The sequence below is a fragment of the Cordyceps fumosorosea genome (genome assembly GCF_001636725.1).
Source record: "Cordyceps fumosorosea ARSEF 2679 chromosome Unknown scaffold_14, whole genome shotgun sequence".
Lineage (NCBI taxonomy): Eukaryota > Fungi > Ascomycota > Sordariomycetes > Hypocreales > Cordycipitaceae > Cordyceps > Cordyceps fumosorosea.
Genome location: NW_017387314.1, coordinates 542,532 through 564,162, shown reverse-complemented (window position 1 = coordinate 564,162; position 21,631 = coordinate 542,532). Strand labels below are relative to the sequence as shown.

At 53.2% G+C, this 21,631-nt stretch overlaps 6 protein-coding genes across 6 annotated transcripts; 4 read left to right on the top strand and 2 right to left on the bottom strand.

The window, feature by feature from the left end:
* Nucleotides 1-2: 2 nt before the first annotated feature.
* Nucleotides 3-935, top strand: ISF_05828 (Zinc finger, AN1-type; the record flags this gene model as incomplete). Its single annotated transcript, XM_018849433.1, has 1 exon — nucleotides 3-935. The coding sequence occupies one exon, from the start codon at nucleotides 3-5 to the stop codon at nucleotides 933-935; it is 933 nt and encodes a 310-aa protein (XP_018703460.1).
* A 109-nt stretch (nucleotides 936-1,044) lies between these two features.
* Nucleotides 1,045-2,007, bottom strand: ISF_05827 (RADC family protein; the record flags this gene model as incomplete). Its single annotated transcript, XM_018849432.1, has 1 exon — nucleotides 1,045-2,007. One exon carries the CDS (start codon nucleotides 2,005-2,007, stop codon nucleotides 1,045-1,047), a length of 963 nt encoding a protein of 320 aa, XP_018703459.1.
* A 569-nt stretch (nucleotides 2,008-2,576) lies between these two features.
* ISF_05826 (Protein kinase-like domain protein) lies at nucleotides 2,577-3,879 on the top strand (the record flags this gene model as incomplete). Its single annotated transcript, XM_018849431.1, has 2 exons — nucleotides 2,577-3,366; nucleotides 3,488-3,879. The coding sequence occupies 2 exons, from the start codon at nucleotides 2,577-2,579 to the stop codon at nucleotides 3,877-3,879; spliced, it is 1,182 nt and encodes a 393-aa protein (XP_018703458.1).
* Nucleotides 3,880-4,942: 1,063 nt separating this feature from the next.
* On the top strand, nucleotides 4,943-7,169 carry ISF_05825 (Rad4 family protein; the record flags this gene model as incomplete). Its single annotated transcript, XM_018849430.1, has 2 exons — nucleotides 4,943-6,546; nucleotides 6,596-7,169. The coding sequence occupies 2 exons, from the start codon at nucleotides 4,943-4,945 to the stop codon at nucleotides 7,167-7,169; spliced, it is 2,178 nt and encodes a 725-aa protein (XP_018703457.1).
* Nucleotides 7,170-7,490: 321 nt separating this feature from the next.
* ISF_05824 (Sister chromatid cohesion protein DCC1) lies at nucleotides 7,491-7,935 on the bottom strand (the record flags this gene model as incomplete). The annotated part of the gene is made up of 2 exons (XM_018849429.1): nucleotides 7,491-7,761; nucleotides 7,820-7,935. 2 exons carry the CDS (start codon nucleotides 7,933-7,935, stop codon nucleotides 7,491-7,493), a joined length of 387 nt encoding a protein of 128 aa, XP_018703456.1.
* Nucleotides 7,936-8,353: 418 nt separating this feature from the next.
* ISF_05823 (Zinc finger, FYVE/PHD-type) lies at nucleotides 8,354-10,969 on the top strand (the record flags this gene model as incomplete). Its single annotated transcript, XM_018849428.1, has 4 exons — nucleotides 8,354-9,640; nucleotides 9,690-9,851; nucleotides 9,908-10,336; nucleotides 10,394-10,969. The coding sequence occupies 4 exons, from the start codon at nucleotides 8,354-8,356 to the stop codon at nucleotides 10,967-10,969; spliced, it is 2,454 nt and encodes an 817-aa protein (XP_018703455.1).
* Between the last annotated feature and the right edge of the window lie 10,662 nt (nucleotides 10,970-21,631).

Below are 21,631 nucleotides of genomic sequence, written 5' to 3'. Positions count from 1 at the left end.
AAATGACGTCTCCCGCCCCCGACGCACCTGAAGAAAGCTACGTTATGAGAGACCGAGCGGACGCCACGCTGGTCGGCAAGCACTGCCAATATGAATACTGCAACCAACTCGACTTCCTCCCGTTTTATTGCCAGTCATGCAGCAAGACTTTCTGTCTTGACCATCGCACAGAGACGGCGCACAAATGCGCAAACGCCGGCGCTTGGGCCGAACGCCGGCGCCTCGCCCAGCTCAACCGGCCCTCGCTAGGCGGCGCAGGCGGCAAGACGCTGCGCGACAAGACGTACGAAAAGCCGTGCGCGTCGCCGGACTGCAAGACGATGGTCGGCACGTCCCTGACGCCAGGCGTGCACTGCCAGACCTGCAAGCGCGATTACTGCCTCAAACACCGCCTCGGCGAGGACCACGACTGCAAGAGCCTGACGCCGCTCGGCTCGCGGCTCGTGCAGGTCGACGATGTCGCCAAGAAGACGAAATCTGCCCTGGAAAAGCTGAGAGCCTGGGGCAGCGCCAAGAAGGAGCAGGCGGGCAGGGCCCTTCCGAAGCCGAAGCCCAGTTCCGCCGCCGCGCGGATAGTCGCCGTCAACAATCTGAAGAAGATCGCCAAGGGCGATGACAAGATTCCTTCCGAGAAGCGCGTCTACTTGTACGTGGAGGCCGAGGCGGAGACGGCAAAGGCAAAGTTTCCAAAAGGCGCCTTCTTCTTCTCCAAAGACTGGGTGGTCGGCAGGGCCTTGGATGCCGCGGCAAAACAGCTGCAGGTCCAAAATATCAACAATCAGAGTTCGGACGAGAGGGACAAGCTACGGGTATTCCATGTGGAAGGGGGAAGGGTATTGGAGTTTAACGAAAAGGTTGGGGCGTCATTGCAAAGCGGAAACACGGTCGTGCTTTTAAGGGGAGTTGGGCCGGCGCCGGATCTCATCGAGGTTTAGCATGTTGCATAGCGAGACATTATTTGCGAGTATATGTATATATATATGAATTCTGAAAACTAAAGTAACCAGTGGTTTGAAGCCATAGTTTGCGCCATAAAAATAAGTGCTAATTGGCTGCAGTCTTCTTCGCCTCCGTCTCTAGCACGCCACGCAGTTCCTCATACATCGGGCCGAGTTTTTGCAAAATAGCGAATGCGGCTTCATCGCGCTTCTGCGTCAGCGGGTATTGCAAAGCGCCGATCGTGCGCGCAATCTTATCCATGACCGCTGCGGATGCGGTGTAGCCCACACGCGATAGACAGGTCGCGGCATCGATGCTTCGCCGCGCGCCAACCTGCACGGCAAAGTATACGAAATGGGCACGCATTCCATCGGGAAGCCCGACTTCGATTCTGTCGCATAGCCACTTCGTCGCGGCCTCGTTCGCAGCCGATCCCGGCGGCATCTCCTCCACACCGGCAGCCTTGAGGTTGAGGTGCTTGAGCGCGTTGGGAATGGAGCGCCGGATGACGTCCTCCTCCGTCAGCGACTCAAACTGCTTGAAGTCGGTCCTCATGGTGTACGACTTGCCGTACCCGAGTGAGTCGGTCTTCCACGCGGCCATGAACTCCTGCAGGGGCAGGGTGGCGTACGGGTAGCCGTGAGGGTCATGCATCTCCACCGTGTCATTGTCGATGCCGAGGATCACGACGTAGTGATCGGCACCGATAGGGCCGCGAGCGTTTGGTTGGTGCTTCAAGAGGCCCATCTCGACAGGGCCGACGAACACGGGGCCGTTCTGCAGGGCGGCCTTGAGGGAGGCGAGGGCGTCCTGCGCGTCCTTGCCAATGATCTGAGTGCAGCGCCAGCCCATGGCCTCCAAGGCGTCGTCGAAGCTCTTGAGCGGATCCCAACCATATGGGTCAAAGAAGACGAGGGGATTCTTTGGGACATTGATAACTTCCATGCCAAAAGCAGAAGACGTCGCGAATTCAATGACAGCGGTTGAAGGCGCCTTGGCACCCAGAACCGTGGCAAAGGAATTGGCGTAGCAGTAGGGGCCGCCGCCGACATAAGGTGTAGATTCCATGATTCCGAGAGATTTACGAAGCTTGGCGTGTGAGTTCTATAGTAGTAATTACTAAGTTTGAAGCCGAGTGTCTGTATGTTGAAAAGGTGCTGTCACTTATAAGTTATGAACTGCTGACGACACTAAAAAGAAAATAGCTAGAGGAGTTGCCAGCTGGCACCAATCAATTATTCTTGAGAAATGCAGCAGGTCCACCTCCGCATTGCTGTGAAGAACGTCTTACATATCAACACTAATGTTCACGATTAGCGTGATCCTAACTATCCTCCAGCCGCAGCCCCGTTAGAGTACCCCAGAATGCAGCTAATTATACAGACTATAGTAAGTACCTATGGCTTCTGATTGGATCTTACACCTGCCGTTCAATTGTCTCGACGATTCCTATCACGCTCTCTGTGCGAAAGCATCACGCGGCTCCAATACCCCTCACTCACTTCGTCTGAACATATCCCACACACCTCGGTGAACCGAGTATATAATCTAGAACTAGATAGACAATATTCATGGACGTCAATAGAATGTAGCAAGAGTAGCCAGATAAATTTCCTTCACTCGCCAAAACCGCAACGATGAAGGATGAGGCTACAACGGCAGAGCGTCGTCACACGGTCATTCGGAAGATCGTGACCCAAACACTCGGCATTCAACATAATTTCACCATTGAGCAAAACACCGTGGCAACAAATAACCACGTCTACATCATAAGGTTCTCTGAGCCTATCGAAACGGCGAAGAAATACAAGAATGATACGCCCTTGACTGTGGAAATTCCGGCTGGTACCTCTCACCTGGTTATGCGTTATGTGCGGCTTGATAACAATGTCGAGGATTCCATCCGCATCCGCAACGAGGTCGCGTTCCTAACGCTGGCGCGAAAGGCCCTTGCCAATGTTGACCCATCGCTGGTCCCTCAAGTCTTTGACTGGGACGACGATCTCCGTGAGGGCTACATTATCCAAGAGTTCAAACCCGGCGAGCATCTATCCTACGATGACTTGCACGCTCTGGGGGAGAAGGACGCAAAGTTCGTGTGCAAGCAGCTTGCTGCCGTTGCCAAGGCTTTCCAAGACTACGAGATGCCTGTGGAAGGGTATGGAGGCCTTACCTTTGATAACGACGGAGACATGTCCGCAACCGAGATCATCTTTCGAACGGGCGGTCCATTTTCGACGTATAGAGACTACTTGAAGGCAGCTCTCAAATGGCAGCTGGCTCAGAGTGAATCTGTTGTCGGGCTCAACGGCTGGAGAAACACACCCGGCCTCCGAGAGCGGATTGATGCTTTCGTTGCCAACGGTCTGGACCGGGCCCTGGGCAACGTGCCTAAACAAAAGCCGACGCTGGTTCACGGCGATTTGAGTGAGTTGCTTCCGTTGTTCTCCTTGATCTGCTATTGAAACCCGAAAGCAGGCATTCGTGGACTAACCAGCCCAAGACTTGGCCAATCTTTTATTCGACAGAGACACAAACCGACTCGTAGCCGTGTTAGACTTTGACTTTGGCCACATTGGCAGCGCAGTCACCGAATTCCTGTACTCGTTCCAAGATTTCCAAGGCCTTATCGACGGCATCGCGGAGCCTGGGGACGGCCTACGAGACCTACTGCTCAACGGTTTCGCCGGTCCAGTGGAGGCCAAGTTTGCCATTGGAAAGGCGTGGGACGAGGCCCTTGCTGTCCAAGGAGCCCTGCGACCCTGCACAATTGAGGGAGCCGACGATGTTTCAAATTTGTGGTGGTTTGCGCAGGAGCTGCTGCAGTTTCACTGGCTGCTGCCACGATTCTACCAGAGCCAGTCGGAGGAGCAGCTCGAGAGATGGGTGGCCAAATCGCGTGGCCATATTGAGGCATACTTGGAACATTGGGGGTTCTAGATCAGGGAGAGACGTATAAATCAGTTACGATGAGGGCTCTCGTTTTCAATTGAGTGATCAGAATCGTAAACCAGCGCCGTTATGATAGAGTCGATATATCAGGTAGAGGTTGGAAGGCTGAGTTAGGTGGGAGTTAGTTAGGGGGGTGTTGGCTTTTTTCATCAACGCCCAGCCTGTTAGTGGCTGCTGTAGAAGGTGAACGGACGAGCGAAGTCCGACCCTGGCAAATCAATACGGCGCGCAGACTGAGAATATGAAAAATTCAGTTTGAATCATCAGAATCGCGTATTTTATCTAGAAATATCTTCAAACTAGATTTCCGAAAGGGTAACAATTCCGCCTGCTACCGTTCAGGTGAATGGCGTCACGTGTATTGGCGTCATTATCAGTTTCCGTCTCTAGTAGTAGGGCGAATCAATCTGAACTCTTCACATACAAGCTGCAAAATGCCATAAGACGAAAGCATGCATTCTCAGGATGGTTTCAAAGGACCATACTTTTTGTTTATGGCATAAATATGCCACCACACGTACCGCGCAAGCGCTTGCGCAGCGCATCGCCTGAGGTGAAACTGCAGCGCAAACGAAAGCCCACTCTATACGATGACCTCGATGCATCGACAGCATCCAATTCGGCACAAGCGGCATCTGTATTCTTGGAAAACAACACAGGCAGTGACAGCAGCTCGCTTTCGTCTCTCTCCGACGATGATTTAGAGGACGTGCCGGTCGCCAAACGCGGACCTCTCACAGCCGAGGGGAAGGATGATGGCGACGACGACGACGACGATGCTGAATTCGAGGATGTGGTGGCGCCAACGCTGCCAACAGATGACTTGCCACATGTTACGCAAGACCTTGAATTGACTCTTGTTCGAGATGACAGAGTTTCATTGACGAATCCGTTTGGAGAACGGAGAGGACCATCCAAGCGAGAGCGAATGGTCCGCAATGCCACGCATCGCCTTCATGTTTTATGTCTCCTTTGGCATAACGCTGTCCGAAATTCCTGGATTTGTGACCAAGAGCTACAAGCCATACTGCTTTCGCATCTTCCGTCAAAAATGTGGGATGAAATCGACAGATGGAGGGAGAAGAGCGGACTTGTGCCGCCCAAGACCAATACCGTCAAATCCAAAGGCAAGCGCAAAGGACGCGCTGATAAAAAGGAAAGAGACTGGGGTGATGATGCTAAGAAGCTCGAAGAAGGCGTTCCCGACATGAGCAGCGGAGACCCTTTGTTCAGACTCTGTCAGGTTTTAATGTCTTGGTGGAAGCAACGATACCGCACCACCGCGCCGGGATTGCGAAAATGGGGCTACATGTCGTTGGAACGCCTTGACAGGCTAACAAAGGCATATGCCAGTGAAGATAAATACGACAACAAATTCGGTGAGCGGATGGAGAGCATTGAGGACCTTCGACACTGCGCTATTCGCTGCAAGGGTAGCCGCGACGTTGGCGCGCATCTCTTCACAGCACTTCTTAGGGGTCTAGGCTTAGAAAGCCGGTTAGTTGCAAACTTACAATCCCTCGGCTACTCATGGACCAAGTTGGAGGACGCAAAAGACGAGCAGGCGGATGGCAAATTGCAAACTCGCTCGGCAGACACTACACCAAAGAAACCGACCAAGTCAAAGAAGCGTAGCAAGGAAACGCCCGAGTCGAAGAAGCCTACACAGTCGGTACGGAACCAGGTTTCGGATGATGAACAATTGAAGCTCGAGTATCAGGACTCAGACGATGACTCAGTGGTGGAGATGCAGGTGACGCCCGTGAAATCGAAGAAGCAGTCACAACCAAAAATTGATCAAGATCTCCCTCACGCAAACTACTGGACTGAGGTATTATCTCCGGTGACAGGCAAGTTTCTGTCCATTGAACCAATTGTACAGGCAGTCCTTGCTACCAATCGCGAACTCGTGGAATCTCTTGAGCCTCGAGGCGGGAAGGCTGACAACGCGCGTCAAATAATGGCATATGTTGTTGCTTACTCTCCAGATGGAACAGCCAAGGATGTAACCGTTCGATATCTGAAGCAACGTGTTCTTCCTGGGCGCACCAAGGGCAACCGATATCCAACGGAGAAAATCCCCATCTACAACAAGCATGGAAAAGTCCATGGGCATGAACACCACGACTGGTTCAAATTAGCAATGGCGGGATACAGGCGCGGTGACAAGAAGCGACCCATTACTGACATTGACGAAGTGGAAGAGAGCACGGATTTGAAGCCCGCCAAGCCCGAGAAGAAGGCTGTGCCAGAAGGGGAGGAGACACTTCAATACTACAAGCAGTCGAAGGAGTTTGTGCTTGAGAGACATTTGAAGCGAGAAGAGGCTCTGCGGGCGGATGCAAAACCAGTCAAAAAGTTCCAGAACAAGAGCAAGTCTAGCACAGGCGAGGAGGATGTCTACTTGAGATCTGATGTCTTGAACGTCAAGAGTGCGGAGACATGGCATAAACAAGGAAGAGCTCCGTTGGATGGGGAACAGCCCCTGAAACGAGTACCATATCGTGCTGCAACTACCAACCGCAGACGTGAACTGCTAGAAGCTGAAGCAGCAACTGGGCAAAAGGTCCTTCAGGGTCTATACAGTTATGACCAAACCGACTGGATCATACCGGATCCCATAGTGGATGGCGTGATACCTAAAAATGAATACGGGTACGTGTTCTGACCTACGGAAACGACCTGCAGCTGACCATAATGCTAGAAACATTGACTTATTTGCCGAGCACATGTGCCCGCAAGGTGCTGTTCATGTGCCATTCCGGGGAACCGTTCGAGTGTGCAAGAAACTCGGAATTGACTACGCCGAAGCTGTGGTGGATTTCGAGTTTGGGCATCGAATGGCGGTCCCGGTCATCCAAGGCGTCGTCATTGCTGAGGAAAACCACGACATGGTGATGGAGCAGCTGCAGCAAGACGAGGCCGAGCGGGCGCGGAAGGAGGACGAGAAGCGTCGCAAGGCGGCTCTTGGGCAGTGGCGAAAATTTCTCATGGGGATGCGGATCGTGCAGAGGATTCGCCTGGAGTACGGTGAGATTAACGAGACGACTTCGGTCTTTGGACATGGCAGTAAGACAGGCCCTGCCGGGGCACCGGAGCCGCCAGTTTTGGGTGAGGGTGGCGAGGAGATGGCGGGAGGATTCTTGCCTGAGGGGTATGAAGAGGACGAAGATGAGGGAGGTGATGGCGGCAAGCCAGGCACGTCGCACTTTTTCCCTGTGGTTGATGAGAATGAGGAGGCCGAGGGTGGTGATTTGGTATTGGAGCACCACGGCTGAGCAACAGCGCATTTTGCAAAACGTATTGCGCGATGTACACGTTGTTTGTTGTTCTGTGTCATTCATGAATAGACGGGCGAGGATTGGGAGACGGCCCAAATCCACCTAGGCATTCCGCAAACAAGTATACAAATATTATTGATGGGCAGGTGAACCATAGAGTCATAAGAACTTTGATGTTTGGATTTTGCATAAGAAAAGAAAGGACCGAGCTTGCCTTTCAGTCCTGAACGAAAACGCTAGAAATGACTATGAATAACCGCCTGCGGCGCCGCCTGAGGGATAGGTTCAAGGGTAGGAGTGCGAACGGGGGCTGGGCGGCTACCGGCCGTGAGCAAATCTCTCATGCCACTTCCCGACAGTCTTCGCGGGCGGCGCGGGTTCCCCGTCCGTCATCTTCTTAACGCGCTCGAGCTCAACCGTCTCTTTGATGGTGGCGACGGCCGCAACGCCCTGTTGGGGAGAGGCCGCGTCGGCCGTGTAGGGCTTGACGAGGAACAGGCTGTTGGAAGTATTCTTCTGCTTGAGATTGTACGTGTGCTCTGGGCTGCGCAAGGTGGCCATGTCATCGGGACCGGGCTCTAGATACAGCCTTGTCCCATCAGCGTCAGCTGTAGCTGCATGATATCATGGGATGAGGTGCAACATACACTGGTGGATTGGGACCCTGGAGCAGCGTCTCAAGCTCGGGCGGTATCTCTATGAGGCGGAAGCCCGAGCTATCTGAGGCATTGTAGAATGGTATCCCTTGGTTCTGGCTCGACATGATGATGGTAGGACAGAGATGTGAGGTGAAGAAGTTGACGTTTGCTTGAAAGGCAGGACTGTTAGTAAATAGGGTAAGTGATGTACGATGGGTGGGATTAAGGTGACGATTATGCATTGAATCCACTTACAATTCGTAATGTTTCTTTAAAAGTGCAGGTGAACTTGAGACTGAGGATTTTTTTTCTTTAAAAATTATTACTTGTTTCGTCAATCTCACTCGATTCTCATTGCTGTCTGCACAACTACGGGCTGCACGCGCAAACTGGAGCGCGTAAAGTGGCTCCAGCTTCAGAGCCCCAGCGCGTCTGATCGCGTCTTCCCACGTCACGCCAAACTCCCTGCCTCAACCAGATCAAGATCCACTCAGCGATGTTTGCGCAGCGACAATTGTCACCATAGCAGCGACGCCCAAAAAGATGACGCAGGATACCGCTGCTTCAGCCGGAGACAAGCGATCGCGAGATGAAACGGACACGCTGTCGCCGCCGAACGCAGACCTCGAGCTGAAGCGTCCGCGATTCGAAGATGCCATCACCACCCTAGACGGCCACAGCCCCGGGATTCGGCTTGGCAGCATTGCTGCTGCCATCTCGGGGGTCTTTGGCTACAACCGACCGGCCGCAGATACCAACGGCGACGCTGTTACTGCTAGCACGAACGGCACAGCTCCCCCATCCGCCGACGCCGCCGCCGCCTCTCCACAAACGCAGCCGCCAACTTCGGTCGCCGCATCGCCTGCCAAACCTGCGCCGGTAGCTCCAATGTCGACACAAACACATGTCGAGCCCGCCCCTGCTCCTCCTCGGCCGCCCTCACCGCCCCCACGACCAGCCATCAAGCTCAAGTATCTGAAGGGAACGAAATGGGACACCACAGGAAAGACATCGCCTGCGAAGAAGCCGGCCGCAAAGCCCAGAGGCAGGAAGAAGGCTGCTGCGCCTGCGTCTGTGCCGGTACCCAGGCCCCTGGCGACTCCTCTCCGAAGTCTCGAAAACAGCGGTGACGTGCCCCGGCCTGCACCAGCCGTGGCCGCCGAGGATGCCTCGCTGGCCCCCACGCTTGCCGACTCGCCGACAAAGAGCCGACTCTTCTCCCCCTCCGTGGCAAATGCGCCCAAGGGCATCCTCACTCCTACGAAGAAGAGAGGCCCGCGGCCCAGCAAAAACGTCACGTTTGAAGGCAACGGCCTGGGCGGCGGCTTGTTTGACCACATCCCCCGAAGCGCCAGCGCAAAGAAACCGGGAAGGCCGAAAAAGAAGCTCGAACAGCAGCCCGTTGACGACATCACCTGCGGCATTTGCGCAAAGCCTCACTCAAAGCCCCCGAACGAAATCATACTATGCGACAACTGCGACTTTGCGGTGCACCAGGAGTGCTACGGAATACCGGAGATTCCCGAGGGTGATTGGCTTTGCAAGTCGTGCACACAGGAGGATGTACTGCAAACCACCAAGGCTGATACCGGGCTTGCTGTTGCGCCGGCTCCTAGAAAGCCCGATGTTCCTGAGATCCCCAATCTGGATCGCCATCTGAGCGCCATGCAGCGGCTACTGCTCGATCGCTGCGCCGGCCGCCGCCGAATACGCATGTTTGGCCAAGACGAGGCCAGCGACAAGGTGAAGCAGCTCATTGAGCAGACGGTGCTGGCAGGAGAAGGGAATTCCATGCTGTTGATAGGGCCAAGAGGAAGCGGCAAGACGACTGTATGTTTCCTCATCCGCGGTAGGGCATGTTTCATGCTAACAAACTCAGCTTGTCGAAAATACTATATCGGAGCTATCACAAGAATATCGGCAGGACTTTCACGTGGTTCGCCTGAGTGGCTTCATCCACACAGACGACAAAATCGCCCTGAGAGAAATTTGGCGTCAACTGGGCAAGGAAATGCAAGTCGAAGACGACCTTCTCAACAGAGTAGGTACTCTCTCATCTCCCTTTCACCACGTCGCGCATGCTAAAGAAGTATGCAGTCAAACTATGCTGATACAATGGCGTCATTACTTGCGCTGCTGTCCCACCCGTCGGAAATATTGGGACGAGATGAAGGTGTCACCTCGCAAGCCGTGGTGTTTGTCATTGACGAATTTGACATGTTTGCCGCTCACCCCCGACAGACACTTTTATATAACCTCTTCGACATTGCGCAGTCTCGAAAAGCGCCAATCGCCGTTCTAGGATGCACAACGCGCATGGACGTGGTCGAGATGCTAGAGAAGCGTGTCAAGAGTCGATTCAGCCACCGATACGTGTATCTGTCCCTTGCCAAGGCACTGCCGGCGTACTGGCAAATCTGCAGGCAGGGATTGATGCTCGGCGAAGCTGATGGGGAGAAAGAAGGTCTCGATGTCGGGCTCGAGGGCTACGCAGATTTTCAAGAGTACTGGACTCGCAAGATCGACGTATGAAAAAAGCCTTGTCTCTACCATGCCGAGAACCCACTAACACTGCTGGCACAGGAACTCTACAAGCATCGCCAATTCCAGGATCTACTGCAGTATCACTTCTACACTACCAAGTCAGCCTCGGCATTCTTCTCCGAGTGGATGCTCCCGCTGTCGTATCTATCGCCCAACGACCTGACCCTGCGCGTACCCGCCGCCGAGGCCGAGCTGACCTCGCTGGCACCCCCCGACTCCCGAATGCAGCTGCTGAACAGCCTGTCCGAGCTGGACCTGAGTCTGCTGATCGCCGCGGCGAGGCTGGACATCGTGGCGCACACGGACACGGTCAACTTCGCCATGGCGTACGACGAGTACAGCGCGCTCGTCGGCAAGCAGCGCGTGCAGTCAGCCGCGTCGGGGCTCGTCGCTGTCGGAGGCAACGTCCGCGTATGGGGCCGCGGCGTCGCGAGCACCGCCTGGGAGCGGCTGGTCGGGCTGAGCCTGCTCGTCCCGTCCGGCCTTGGGGGCGGCAGGACGTTGGGTAGTGGGGGGCTGGACGGACGGATGTGGAAGGTGGACGTGTCACTGGAAGAGATTCCATCAGGAGTCAAGCTCAGCGCTGTCATGGCAAAATGGTGTCGCGAGATCTAGATGTGGCAGGTGTTCGAACTCATGTGGTGGAGGTGCACTTTGTCCGCGACATGGCATTCCCACCCGTGTACCGTGCAACACATGTTTATGGACTGTACAGTATATGGTATAAAAGCCCGGATTAGAGGCGTTGTAAGGTGTTTTCCACTTGGTCTGTTTTTATTTAGTTGGTTTTCATCTATACACGCCATCGGCAACTCCTTGTTTCAGCTGCTTGACAACTTGACAGTCAACAATCTCAAGCCAAGCTTATTATGCTGCGAGAGGGGCGCGCGCAGCTTCCTGACTAACAATCCCAGGCACACGCAGGATAAACGGTGTCACAAGGCACGAAGCAGGGGCGTTTGGCTGGTTACGCAACAGCCGTGGAGGGCAAAGGGTCAACCTATCTGTCATGCACCGCAGAGGCGTGGATATCCCCATCTTGGTGCTGCGAGTTGCGACGCTACGGAGCAAACAGGAACACAAGATGACCGTTCGTCTGAGCAAATCAAGGCGTGAACAACCTCGCCCAACAAGTGCACAAACGCCATGCACCGAATGCGCGCGCTCGGTCGCGCTCGCGCCGTTCAAGAACCCCGGTTTTCGTCCCCGGCTGGCTCCGACGAGGGACTCAATCTGAGTTTTAATAAGGGGAGGGGGACCGAGAGGTACGTGGAAAGATTCCTCTCGGCAGATGTTGATCTCAGGGCTTGATGGGGATGAAAGAGCAAAAGAGCCGCCGAGGAAGCGCCCGAATCGGTTTGGTTGGTTGCATCGGGCAGGCACTGCGAAAAAGTCGGCTAAAAAACTAAAGTTGCGAATTATGCTTCTGACACCGAAAACGGCCAAGGTCAACGAAACGGGAAATAACACCGGGGAGGGAGGTTGGGATCTCTATGGTGCCCGGAGCAGGTGGCATCTTGCGGTCATGGCTTTTTTCTCCCTTTTATGTAGATGTGTGCGATGTATACGATCCCGCGGCCGCTCTGTAACGTAACTATTGTCCGTGTCTGGGGGGGGGGGGGGAGTGAGTGAACACCCTTATGCAGATGGAGAGTCGGGTGAGTTGTTCTTTCAAGTTGCCGTTGAACAAGATTTGTGCTGAGAGAGGCGATCTGACCTCACGGTGTAACTGCATCGTGCTTATTGATTGACAGCAGCAGCAGGTGAGCAGGCAAGGGCCCCTGAACTCGGTGTCGCCGTTGACAGCGGACTTGGTCGTCAACGACTGAGACAACTACAGTCAGCAGGGCGATCGACGAATAAGCCATTGGGGCTTGCCGTGCTAAAAGCGATCCAGTGGCAACGGCGCAGATACTAAGCCTCGATGACAGTTATGCGCATCTGAATCTCTCTTCCTAATTGCATCCCAATGCCACGCCAACTTGCGCTGATGCACTTATCCATTATTCAACAACCCGAGACGCCAAGTAGTTGTAAGCCATCTTATTGTTGATACGCCATGGGGTTGCAACACCAGGTCGGCCTGTGCTAGTTTCACCTTTTTCAGAAGCGGCTCAGCCGCCTTGTCTGACTTCGGACATGGGGTGAACACTGGCAATAGATCCGAGCATGGTGGCAGGGGATCTTCCTGCCAGGCACGCCACGTTATGCTGTCATTCCCAACTAATTAGTTAGTTGGTTAGTTGCTTCGTGGACAGAATAGGCCAGGCTAGAAACACCAACCAGGCTCGGGGCAATGGTTGGCCCGTGAGGGAACTTATGAACCATGGTGAGCCCCTCGCCGCCGCCACCACCCACGATGAATGAGGGAGCGGTCCATGCCACAGCCATAACCCCCCCTTTCCCCTTCTTCTTTGTATCTTTCTCATAAAGCAACACATCATTGTACTTTCTGATTGCCAAGCCTGGTATGGGCAGGGCTGGCTAATGTAATGATGCATTCCTCTTAAGCGACCAGAGGTCCGTGTGCTTTGCTGTAGCCTCTTCGCCTCGAGCAGATGCCCCCATTCACTGTCGGATAGATACTCTGCGGGGTCGAGATTGATGGCAACTCTAAAGCTAAAAGGGGCCAAGCAAGATAATCTCTTGCCGAGAAAGACGAGAATGCGAATTGGCGTGTTCGTTGCTTCCCGCCACGGCAAACAGAGTTTAAGCTAGCCCGCCGCTCCACGCCCAGCTGCCTATCAGTTTTCTATTTAAAGACACACTTTTTGCCCAACACACCTTCGATCGATGAGATACAGCGGCCCCACGATCGCTAAGTCCAAGTAAAGTTGTTGTTTGTGGTGGGGGGGTGCGAGGGCAACCAACTCACGGCTGAAAAAGACGTCGTGTTCGAGGCTTTGGCTGGCTTCGTAGACTAGTTGGTTACTTGAGCATTGTAGCAGAATTGGGAGAAGACATGTTCAAACTCATGTGCCGATGAACGAGCAAGCATGGGTGTCCGCTGTCAAGCTAGGTAGCGCACTGATGGGATCTTCTGTAGATGAAGACCTGTGTGAGGCCACACAGGGTGTGTGCGTCATGAACCATGCAAATTGGGTAGCGACCGATGCCTCTTTTGCTCTATCATGATGCATTGCTTCCAGTCAGGGACTATAAAACACCAATCAAGCAAGCCGGGTGTACAGGTACAAGTGACAATGATCGCCACCGCGACTTGACCGGCCAGCGCAAGTGCAAGGGGCTAGTCTGACACCGGAATCTGCGCCACTCGACACGCAGATGCAGGGGGAAATTGAATTGAAGAATCGTCGGCTTCTTCTCTTATTGTTTTCTCTAGTTGCATTAGCATGTGCACTCGACGTAACCAGCAACTCGAGATCTCGGAACAAAGTCAACGTTGCGCTGTCGCATGTGAGATGCCCACTAGATCCGGCTCGATGGCTTAACACGGGCAACTCGAGGTTGCCGGTGGAGATGGCAAGGGGGTGCTGGTTTTGAAGAAGAAGAACACGCTGATTTGAAGAGCTAGGTGTGCATGCAAAAGAGCCCGGTGCGCTCAATGACCGGGCATAGAAGCAAGTTCTCACTTGATATCCATCCGTGCACCAGACATGGCCCCTAACGAGGCGACTGATCTAAAGAAGATGCTCTGATAATGCGACACGGCTCATGCCCCTTGGGACGTAATAAGTAGCCCACAATCGGAATGAGCCACTTCCTGGTGTCCGATGTATGCCGCGTTGCCGACCATGGCCGGGGAGGGGCCGATGAAAATTTACGGCGCACACATGTCATTTCATCCCCGGTTCGCCGGCAGAGTCCTCGGCCCTCGACAACCCGGCCCTTGCGTGCATTGGGATGCACCTCTCTCTGCAGGTCGATGGAGGCCCGGCCGATGCGGTCAGCACGAAAGGGGGCCCTGGTGCCTCCAACCTAAACATGCAGAATTTTGTGGATGAGGGGGTTAATTAACCCTATACACTAGCATTTCTGTAAAATGTGGTTAGTGAGTTAGTTATTGACAAGATTCGGAAAGAAAAAGTCTCGTCAAGGAAGAGGGAAAAAAAAAGCTCGCAGGTCCTTTTTAACCGCGGTGGAGTTGCCATGGAGCGGTGAGATATAAAAGGTCGCTCGTGCGTCTGTGGGTGTGTAGCCGCGATACAAGAGAGCATCTGTAAAGGGGCCAAGAAGCTTCTTTTGATTAGCCCATTTGGGTCTGTGAAATCACTCACGTATGAAAAAGAGAGAGCAAAAAAAAAAGAAAGGAAAAAAGAAGGAATTCGGCATGCAGAAAGGAGCCATGTAGGTCAAAAAGACTTGGGGGGCAGCACCCAACCTTGGCATCTGCAGGCATCTTCAACGAGTGTGGCGTCACTGCAACGGCTCAAATGCACATTGACGTATCACGTTGCCCCCAGGTATAGAGCAAAGGTTGAAGTACTAGTATTCGTGTCTGCCAAAGTTCCCGTCCTCGCCATGCGCTCGACCTGCAGAGCTCTTTTTCTAAGTCGACAAGGATCCTTGTTTGGGGGCTTTGGTGGCGGTAGAATGGATACAACCACGTCATAGTCGGCTCAGGCGCTGGCGACGGGAGCATTCTTTCAACGGCTTTCATCCTGATCGGATACTTTGACGAGGCTATAACTAATCATCAGCCTTTTGTTGATACGAGTCTGCTGTCAATGAAACGCCAAGCGCTGGTTATACCCCTTTTTTTTTTTTTTTTTTTTTTTTTTCAAAATTTTCTTGGCTGTTCAATCTTGCGAGTGATTCGGCGAAATGGCTCAATCGGAGAAAATAAATAGTGAAACTAACCCAAGTTGTTGCGAATATACGAGCCCACTGACGATAAGTGAGGCAGAGACAGATCGACAATAGCAGCTCCCAGAAGGGCGTGCGCTTCGAAAGTAGTGTAATTCACCGCAACTTGCAGAACCGGCTTTCAACGCGGCGGATCCTGCATCTCATCCGTGGTCCCTCATATGTGCTCCGTTTTGGTCCAGGCGTCTCATTCGGAAACGTGGCTGTCTGTCGGACCAGCAAGGGCGGGGGCCGCTCAACGCATCAGATGATCAAGGTCGGTTTTATATTGGCCTCATGTATAGAGATGAAGAGGACAACGCAAAACACCGCCTCGGCAGGGGTTCGAGCCGTTCGTTACCAATGGGCGGTCGACTCGTGAACCATGTTCGTACAGTGACCATATTCGTATAGTGTACTTCCACGGATTCTTCCTTCCCCGCGGAGGCTTTTTACCACGACATGTCACAGAAGCCAGGCTGAAAAGGATTGGCTCAGTGCCGAGCCGGTGGCGCCGCCACCTATCTCCTGTCTTCTCCTTTTCGCATCCAGCCTACTTGGTACGGAGAGGTTGCTCTATGTTTTCCGTCCTGTTCGCCAAAAGCATAGTCAGTTATTAGAGATTAGCCAAGACGGCATACAGGGGTGTCCTGGATAAAGAGCAGAAAAAGAAATAGCCGAGTACGCAGCGCCGATGAGTCCATGACTGCTTGCCCGCACATCGGCCTACTACAACTTGCGAATATCACCCATTATCGACAAGGATGAGGGTAGGGGTGTGTGGGCGAGAAGCGCTGGTAGTGTAACATCGCGGCAGTGGCCATCATACAGTGAAGCCATCGTCAACGGGGGTTTCTTCGTTCCCTGTTGTTTGGTTAGGTGTCCGGAGTAGTCGGCGTAGCGAATTGATCAATTAAGGTGGCCCCTAACAAAGGCATAAGTTCTGGACCGGCCAAGACCAAAAGACAAAAGGCCAACCAAGGTGAAAAAACACGCGCGACGGGTTTGTGGACCGGGTTGCGGTTTGGGCTGAGAGTCGAGCCCATCCGAAGCGGCGCCACATGGGCACAAGAACCAGACGAACGCGGTTCCGCACGGAAGAGAGAGGATGAACGGAAAAAGGTGACTGGAGAGGGCCAGCTGGGGGAAAAAAAAAGGGCGTGCAATTTCACGAGTCAATCAAAGGTATTCGCTGTGTCAACTCGCAACTCTCGTTTCGTCTGATGGCGCCTTTGCCTGATGAATAGAACCTGGAGCCCACCAAAATCTACCTCATAGTCAGTATTCTCGATGCACAAAAAAGGGCGTATCCGATCGCTGGCAACGGTCATTTTCGCCCATGGATTACATGGAAATAGTCCATGGGTTAACCAGGCTATTAAAAGTAGTTAGCTCTATAACTCAACTGTGACTGCCAAGTGCCGCTGGCCCATCTACTTACTGCAAAACTTACAAGGCCTGAATGATCAACACCCTGGATGCAGCAGTAATTAAGCCCGAAGTCCGGCTTCCTTCCCTTATGCATCAAAGCAGAAAAGAACCTGGCTTTGTCGTGAGAGACGATGGCGGAAATAACGCCCCATTGGTCACGAGCTAGGTTCTATTTTCTCCCTCCCTTTCCCTTCTTGGAGGCGTATCCTCTTCATCTCCTCCACACAGAGCCGTCGTCTTTTTTGGGATGCGGTCAACGAGGGGGGGCGTGTGAGCGCCTCCACCCACCACGCAGCCCAGTCGCGTGGGAACTGCAGATTGAACAAGGGCCACGAGCAAATTAGACAACGAGGGGATTGTGTGGCTTGCACATGGCAAAGTACCAGGTACAAAGGGGAAACCGGCGAGGAGAAGAACGAGGGTGTGATCCTCAAGACTGGTGTTAGTGTTCAACAGTTCACTACCCTTTCCCGAGCGAGTGAGGCCAAGTGTCGCAATATCGTCAAATCAGGAACTCCCAGGAATGACGCACGACTTGAAAACAGACGGTCAGCTGTGCGCCCGATAGTGATGAAGCCGGTAGTGGCGGAAGACGTAGAGCTGTCTGTGTTTGCCAGAGTGGCCAGAATAGCCTTGTAGGACAACTTGCCCTCCACATCTCAAGGCCCTTTTCCTCTCTTCCTTGTTGGCTCCCAAAAAACCCACACGTTGGCATATGGGTTATTACTTATAATTACTCATCCTCGACTCAACATCCTGTCAAGCCACGCGGCTTTCAGAACAATTCCGCTGTGGCAGGCACAAAAAAGCCAGTCTTCAGAGGTGATTGATAGAGTACATGCGCCGCGTGGGGGTCATGGCTGTCTTATCAATTCTTTTTCTTTGAGTAAGTCGAATATCGTTGAGCATGCATGCACACACCGTTCCGCCGGGCGGCATCTTTCGTGGCGCTACCGCATGTGTAATGCAGGGTTTGCCGGCGGGACAAAACGTCTCAAGAAGAAAGGAACAAGACGCCACCCACAATGGCGCCCTCCTGTCGTGCACAGAATAAAAAGGCTCCTATATCGGTGGGCTTCGTCGGTGGACTTGTCGTGCAGCAAAAAATGTTTCTCTCATGCCACTCCCCGCATACCTTGATGGACCGAATGAACCGGGATCAGCCGAGAAGAAATCAACCTCTCCGCGTCGTTCGATTGAAACAACTTTCCGTGCTTCTAGAAGCCCAGAACCACCAGTGTGGCGTGACTGAGAACTTCAGTAGATGACTTGGGTGCTTTTCGCCGAGGGCTGGCACTTTCTTTCTTTCTTTCTATTCACCTCATCAGGAATCTTGAGTCCTCAAGTGCCGATTGTCTTATCCGTAGAAGGAGCCAGCTATCACGTTTGCTTATTTCAGCATCAGAAATCACCAGTCAGCTCAAGCCCAGCGACTGACCTACTTTCCGGCGGTCGGCCGCACCAAACTTTAAAAGAAGCCCCAGTGAGTGATCAGAACACGCGGTTCCCTTATTGGTGGGCAAATGCCAGTAGCGAGAGGCGGCACCAGTATTAACCTAGTGCAGAGGGAGGGGGCTTGAGAAAGTGTTGCGGCTGAATCTCTTGTGCCCGGCACTTGAATCAGGGTTGTAATGTATTGCCCATTTCCGTGAAGATTAGACGTGAGGGTTGCGATTAAAAGGCCTCGACGTTGAGCTCTGGCAATCCAATTGCTGGCATTCAGCGCGTCGAATGCTTTCATCGAATGCTCTTTCTCCCGGGCTTTGGCGGAAGAATCGACAGCGCCGTCTAAAACTTTATCGCCTTACACATCTTAGTGGAGTAATATAGTCCCCGAGTCGCAACTTTGCGTTGGTTTTGGCTGTCGCGGCTGAGCCAGTTGGTTAATTAGGGAAAGTATTGCCACGTTGTCCGCAGGGAGATAGGCAATTGCCCAATTCCGACTTTTTAATCTACCTCTTTCCGCCTGATCAATGCGTCGGAAGTGTCCCTGGCGCCACCACCGTCCTCGACGACCCAGCGACGGTCCCGGCAGGTGGCGTGTACCCGGTTTTAACAACGTGGGGTTAAAGTTGGGCTGAATGACATGGAATCGCAATGTCGAAAATGACACTTCGTAAATGAGCAAATCAGCAGAGAAGAAGAATGGAAAAGCAGGGATGACGAGACAGGCGAAACAACAGGCTCGTGCGGTGCCAAACTCACCAACAGAGTCATTTTGGCAGGGGGGCGAAACCTGGCAACCAAAACCACATGGCAATGGAATGGTGCAAGGGGGTTGACTCGCCGGATGGCTGCTGGCTTGGACTGACTGACTCCATCCTGTGTAGAAGCACTCAGTCCTCGCTGGTCTCGGCTCGACGTTCCAGAAATAATCACGCTCCAGCCCTCTTGCATGACACATTATGCCCAGTCTTCTGCCGATGAATCCATGGTAATCCACCCATGATGAGGGTTGGCGGTGAATATCGAGACAAGGGTGATCTTGATAACACAGACAATTCATTATTAACCTTTGATGACTTTTGTTCGCCTCGTGGACAACGCAACTGCGCGCCAGCACTGGTCGCGGGCTTGAAGAGGTGTCGACGAGCGCCCAGCGCAGAGTGCGTTCACTTTATTTATTGTCTGATTTCGTGCTTCTCGTACGTTATCTTCGCCCCCATGAGCTGGCGCAGAAGAGCAAGAGCATTACACATTCATGCCGTCTCGGCCGCGCAGGCTGCATGTTGATGTGAACCATGCATTCTTTTCTTTTTCCTTGAGCGTCGGCCACCACCGATATGCGACGATGCTCGGTTGGCCGGCGTCTTGGGCAGTCGAACTTGCATTTCCCTCGGGATCCGGCCCTAAATTTCGGTAGTTTTGGCGCATGGAGTTGTGGGGACGGGGGGACCTTTATCAATCGGTCGTGGGAAGATGCAACCCTGTTTCAGGGACTCGGTCCGGATGGTAATTTCCTCGGCCTACTAAGACAGCAAGGTTCATATTATACCCCACGTCTTCAATGGTACGAGGAACTGTCCGAGTATTCGTAAAGGGGCATAGAACCTGTTCAGTACGGTGCCGGGCTCGAGGGGTTGTATCGACCATCTTGGTATTCAGGACACCATGTTTCGAAAAGCGAAACCCAGCTCCAATTCCTAAGCCTGACTGGTCGTTTACGCCAAAGTGCGAATAATCGAAGGAATAAAGAAAATTGAACTAAGAGCCATTAGAAATGGCCCGTTTTGCGCGTGATACTTAAACGTTGTTACCTGTTGGTGCAACGACAGCTTATTCATGCAAACCTAGTATGTGGGAGGGTACCTTAAGAACATCGTGCCATGGGGTCACTTGGTGTCCCCTCCTCCCCCATCCATAAACTAATTACGGCATCGCGCGTTTCCGAAATATGTTCGATAAATCGATGCAGCGGACAGGCAATTCATGCGGGTGGTGTAAAACGTGGAAATCCGAACGCCGCCGGTGACACGGCTGTATGATGAAGGCGCAAAAGTGCCTAAAATCGAACTAAACGACCATACAATGCGACTCGCGCATGAAGCTGGGTGAATGATAGTTACCATGCTGTCTGATCTTCTTCATCTCCGTCTTCTTCCCCGTGCCTCGCTGTCCTGACTAGTGGTCGCATCGTACCATGATCCTAAGGCCAAGCTTTTTACGGCTCCGCGCAATGTCGACTGGCCGAAGCGAGCGACGGCCATTGATTCTATCAATAGTCACAGCCCGAAGCAAGCTGCTTGGACGGAGGCGTTTGGGTTATTGGAAAACCCACGTGGCAGATGCCGTCGGAGCGGGCAGAGGGATCAGCGAAGCCCTAGGCCATTGCCAATTTGAACGAAAGTGCTGGGCATTGCTGGGGAAGGGAAGGAGTTGAATTCATTGGCTCCTCAGATTTTTGACTTTCTGAGCGTCCATAATTTTGGTCTTCTCTCATCTTTTTGTCGTCATCTTGATGCAGAGAGAACTCCACCTTCCATCTCGACACGCCCCCTCCTTGTCTGCTGACAAACTCGGATAAATGCATATGCGAGATGCCATCCTAGATGCACTTCTTCGCCCTTCTCCATCTTGGTCAAAATTCTTTGCTAGTGCTGCAACAGCACGGATTTCGCCCGGCCGAGTCGGTCGACAGCACTGCTGCAGAGGCGATGCTCTCAGTCAGCACTAATGCCCTGATGTTTAGGGTTTTCTGCACACACATAGCAGTCCCCTAGCCTTACGGTGGCTCCCTACCTAGGAGTCCCGACCTAGGGACTCGTCTGAGCCGGAGGTGTTTGACAGGGCAGAGCTAAGCTGATGGCGATTTATTCGCCTGCAGTAGCTCCCTCCTATGAGGAGTTGATGGTTGTGTCGTCGGGTCCCTGGCCTTTTCGGTGCTGAGATACTCTCGCGGTCTACTCGGCTCGGTTTCCGCATTGAAGTGTGCATAACCACGCAGCAAGTTCAAGACCTGTTTTCTCTTTCAACAACGCCACCCTTGTCGCATCAACCCTCGCCCTGGCCAATGGCTGGTCACTAGGTCTGCATACTGCTACAAGTCTCTCGCCATGGTTGTTCTCGCAGGGTGCCACCAATGCGCCGCGCCGTCTCTTCTTGGCCCGGACTGATGCCAGCCCCAGTGCCAATAAAATGCCGCCAGGGGAGTTGCGCAGCAAAGACAGGCCAGGCTCTGTGGTGACACAACCCAAGCAGTAAACCCTCCCTCAACAATCTTGACAAACTTGAACAGACCTTCCTGGGAAATCAAAATGTCAAGTCTCTGCGGCTTCCGGGGGCCGCACACCAGCCAACCTCGTCGCTGACAGCGAATACCGCACCAAGAAGCACAATTCGCAAAGTCCAAGGCGATAGCGGCAAATTAAGGGCGTACTGTATGTGCAATAGGTTGATTAACAAGCAGATAATGGGACTAGGTTAGTTGTCCTTCGCCTTCAACCGCCGTGATTCGGACTTGGCTGACTTCGGCCGAGAATCGCAGTTGGCGCAAGATCGCCACGTGGTTTGTTGTTCCAAGCATTGGGGCCTGTGGTCTGC